The sequence below is a fragment of the Arachis ipaensis genome, chromosome B05 (genome assembly GCF_000816755.2).
Source record: "Arachis ipaensis cultivar K30076 chromosome B05, Araip1.1, whole genome shotgun sequence".
NCBI classification, from domain to species: Eukaryota; Viridiplantae; Streptophyta; class Magnoliopsida; order Fabales; family Fabaceae; genus Arachis; species Arachis ipaensis.
In genome coordinates, this window is record NC_029789.2 from 138813872 (window position 1) to 138816938 (window position 3067).

The following is a 3067-nucleotide window of genomic DNA, read 5'->3' on the forward strand; positions in this document are numbered from 1 at the left end:
ATTTTGTGGATTTTACACCAGGTCTAGAGGACAACCTGCAAAATACTCTGATGCTTAAATTACTAATATTCTTAAGTGTTAGAGATGATTAAATTTTACGTGTTGAATTCTTTCTTTTTATTCCTTTGTTATAAGGTAATCGTTTCTTAGGCATTTACTGTCTTTATTATACATTTTTAATGCCATGATTGATAATTTTATGAATTGGTAATTTTGTTAGCCGCTGTACGATATCCGTTATTTAGTAACATTGAATTCTCTTTTAGTTGTAATTATGAGTATCATTTTTGTCTAAAACAATAACAAATATTAGTCACACATACAGCCCTATTTTTATGTTTTATAACACTTCTGTTTTTAATTTTATTATCATATACATCTTTCAATCATGTTATTTTTTTATCTATATTATCTTAAATTGTAGTATGCTATATTATTGAAATAATTGATTATTTTGTGTTATGTTTAAATGCAATTAAAATATTCTTGTTGTTTTTAGATTACTTATTTTAGACCAAAACTAAATGGATAATTGTAAGTAGTTGTAATTCTATTTTTCACACTATATATCTTTTTACATTACAATTATTTTTAGCTAAAAGAATAAAAGATAACAATTTCTCAATATGTACTACTACTTGTTGTATATATTCCAAATTTGATTTGTCTTACTAGCTATAGGATAAACTTCTACTAAAGCAAACTTTTTTTCAATTATCATTTACAAAGGTGTAATTGTAAAACTTATAATAATTATTTAACAAAAAGTCTCCGAAAAAGTATTTAGCCAAAAACTACTAAAATTTATTATTTTTGATTTTATTTAATGCACTCTATAATAAATAAAGAGGAGTGTTAGGGCCAGCAAATTTTGTGTTTTGTAACCATTAACTAGCCATTAATAATATTTTTAATGGTGTGAGATTACATCTAATGATAAAAGATCACTCACTTTTCTTTTTATGGTTAAGTGCTGGCCAGATTGTTAAAAAAGTGCTAGTCCCTAGATTTTTCCATAAATAAATATTAATAAACTAGGACAAATTTGAATTATTTGTGTTTTTTTTTGTTTTTTTAGTATTATCTATTATTTAATATGAAAAATCTTGTTAAAAAATATGTAACCCTACATAAAACGTTTCCTCACGCGCTATTATACGAGGTGGGACTTTATTAGTCTTGCCCTTAATTAATTAATTTAAGGAATTTAATTACTATAACACATACACTATTCTAATTAAGATCTCTTGGATCCCTTTAAATACCATATCATCCCCCATTCCCTCATTTCACAAACCAAAACACAACAATTCCAATTTACTCATCACACCCTCACTGGATCACACAAAAAACACACATATACATACATATACTTTTTCTCTTTCTCTCTTTAAACAAACCAAGAAAACAACACATCCATCATCATCATCACCATGGAAATTGAAGCAAGGGCAGCACCAATGGTGGCAAAGAAGCTTTTGAACATTCTAAGAATAGTTATGGTCATGTTAAGAAAAGGTATATCAAAGAGCAAACTCATTTCCGAGTTCAATCTCTTGCTCAAGCGCGGAAAGATAGCAGCCAGCAACGCAATCTCCACCACTCTCACTCTCCACCACCACTACGCCGCCGCCTTCACGCGCCGCCGTTCCTCCTTCCGCAACAACAAAAACCTCTCCTTCTACCCTCGCGAATACCAATTCAGCTGCACTAGTAGCCCTGCCTTTAATTACCACAGTCGTCGCCACCATCGCTGCCACCACCACGAAGACGTTTCAACCCTATGTAAGGTTCTTGAGATGCTAAAAGACAACAACAACAATAACAACTATGAGATGGTGATGGATTCGCCATTGATGCCATTGCCAGAGTTTGGAAAAAGCCCTAAGCAGTTGAGGATCACTGATTCCCCTTTTCCTCTCAAAGACGAAGAAGATTTTGATGATGACGATGGTGGCAAAATTGATATTAAAGCTGAAGAGTTTATTAAAAGGTTTTATAAGAATCTTCACTCACAACACACAAATTCTCCTTATTATTACTCTTGGGACCGATAATAGATACATATATTAATTTTAATATACTGATAGTATAAAACGTTTTACACAATCGTGCAATCACAATCGTTTTTTTGAATGATTATTCATGTGATTGAATGAATGTGTAAAATAGTTTTATAGCAACAGTATATTAAAATTAAATTATATATATTATTTGTACGTTATTTGGACATTAAGAAACACAATATATTGACTTTATTTATTGAGTAATGTCAAATATTGTGTGTTTCTATTCTGTATAATATATGTTCTTGTGTCCGATAATAATATTAGCGTACAAATAATATTCCTATTTTCACGTATGGAAAAAAAAATCTTCCTATATTCTTATTTACATATACACCCGCCTCCTCTACGTGTTTTCACTGCTATGTCAAAAGAAAGTATCACGTGACTGGGGATATCAGTGCAACCACAGCATCACGTGACTTAATTATTAAGTAATTTTGATGTAGTAGGGTTTTTTTTTCCAAGGGGGAAGAGGTGATGCCTTGTATATATGTGTGCTTATGTTGTATATAGTGTTTGATTTCAGCTCAAACTCAATATATGATTTTGGTGTTTCCTTTTTATTTTTATTTGACTGCCCTTTTGTAAAATATATGGTGGTGGTTTATTTTATACATCTTTAATTTTCCATGTGTTGATAATAAGAGTTCAAATTACATGCATTCTATAATGTAAACATTTTGTGTATAATACTTAATTAATCAGAATATGTGAAATGAGGGAAATAAATTATAAGACAAAAATATTTCACATGTAAATAAGAACTATTTGAGGACCGAAAATGATGGGTGTCATTTGGTTGCTAATTCGAATTAACCACTAAATCATTGCTAAAATATAGAGACTAATTTACAAATAAAAATGACCAAGTCAAAAATTAATACAAAAGAGGAGTTCTAAGAGGTGAATAAATTTTGTAATTTATAGTCATCAATTGGTTATTATTAGTATTTTTAATAGTGTAAAATTATATTTAATGGTATAGAATTATTTATTAC

The 3067-nt window shown here is 29.6% G+C and overlaps 1 protein-coding gene across 1 annotated transcript; it reads left to right on the plus strand.

The window, feature by feature from the left end:
* LOC107642137 lies at nucleotides 1273-2731 on the plus strand. The gene has a single exon (XM_016345446.2). The coding sequence runs from the start codon at nucleotides 1434-1436 to the stop codon at nucleotides 2055-2057; it is 624 nt and encodes a 207-aa protein (XP_016200932.1). The 5' UTR covers nucleotides 1273-1433; the 3' UTR covers nucleotides 2058-2731.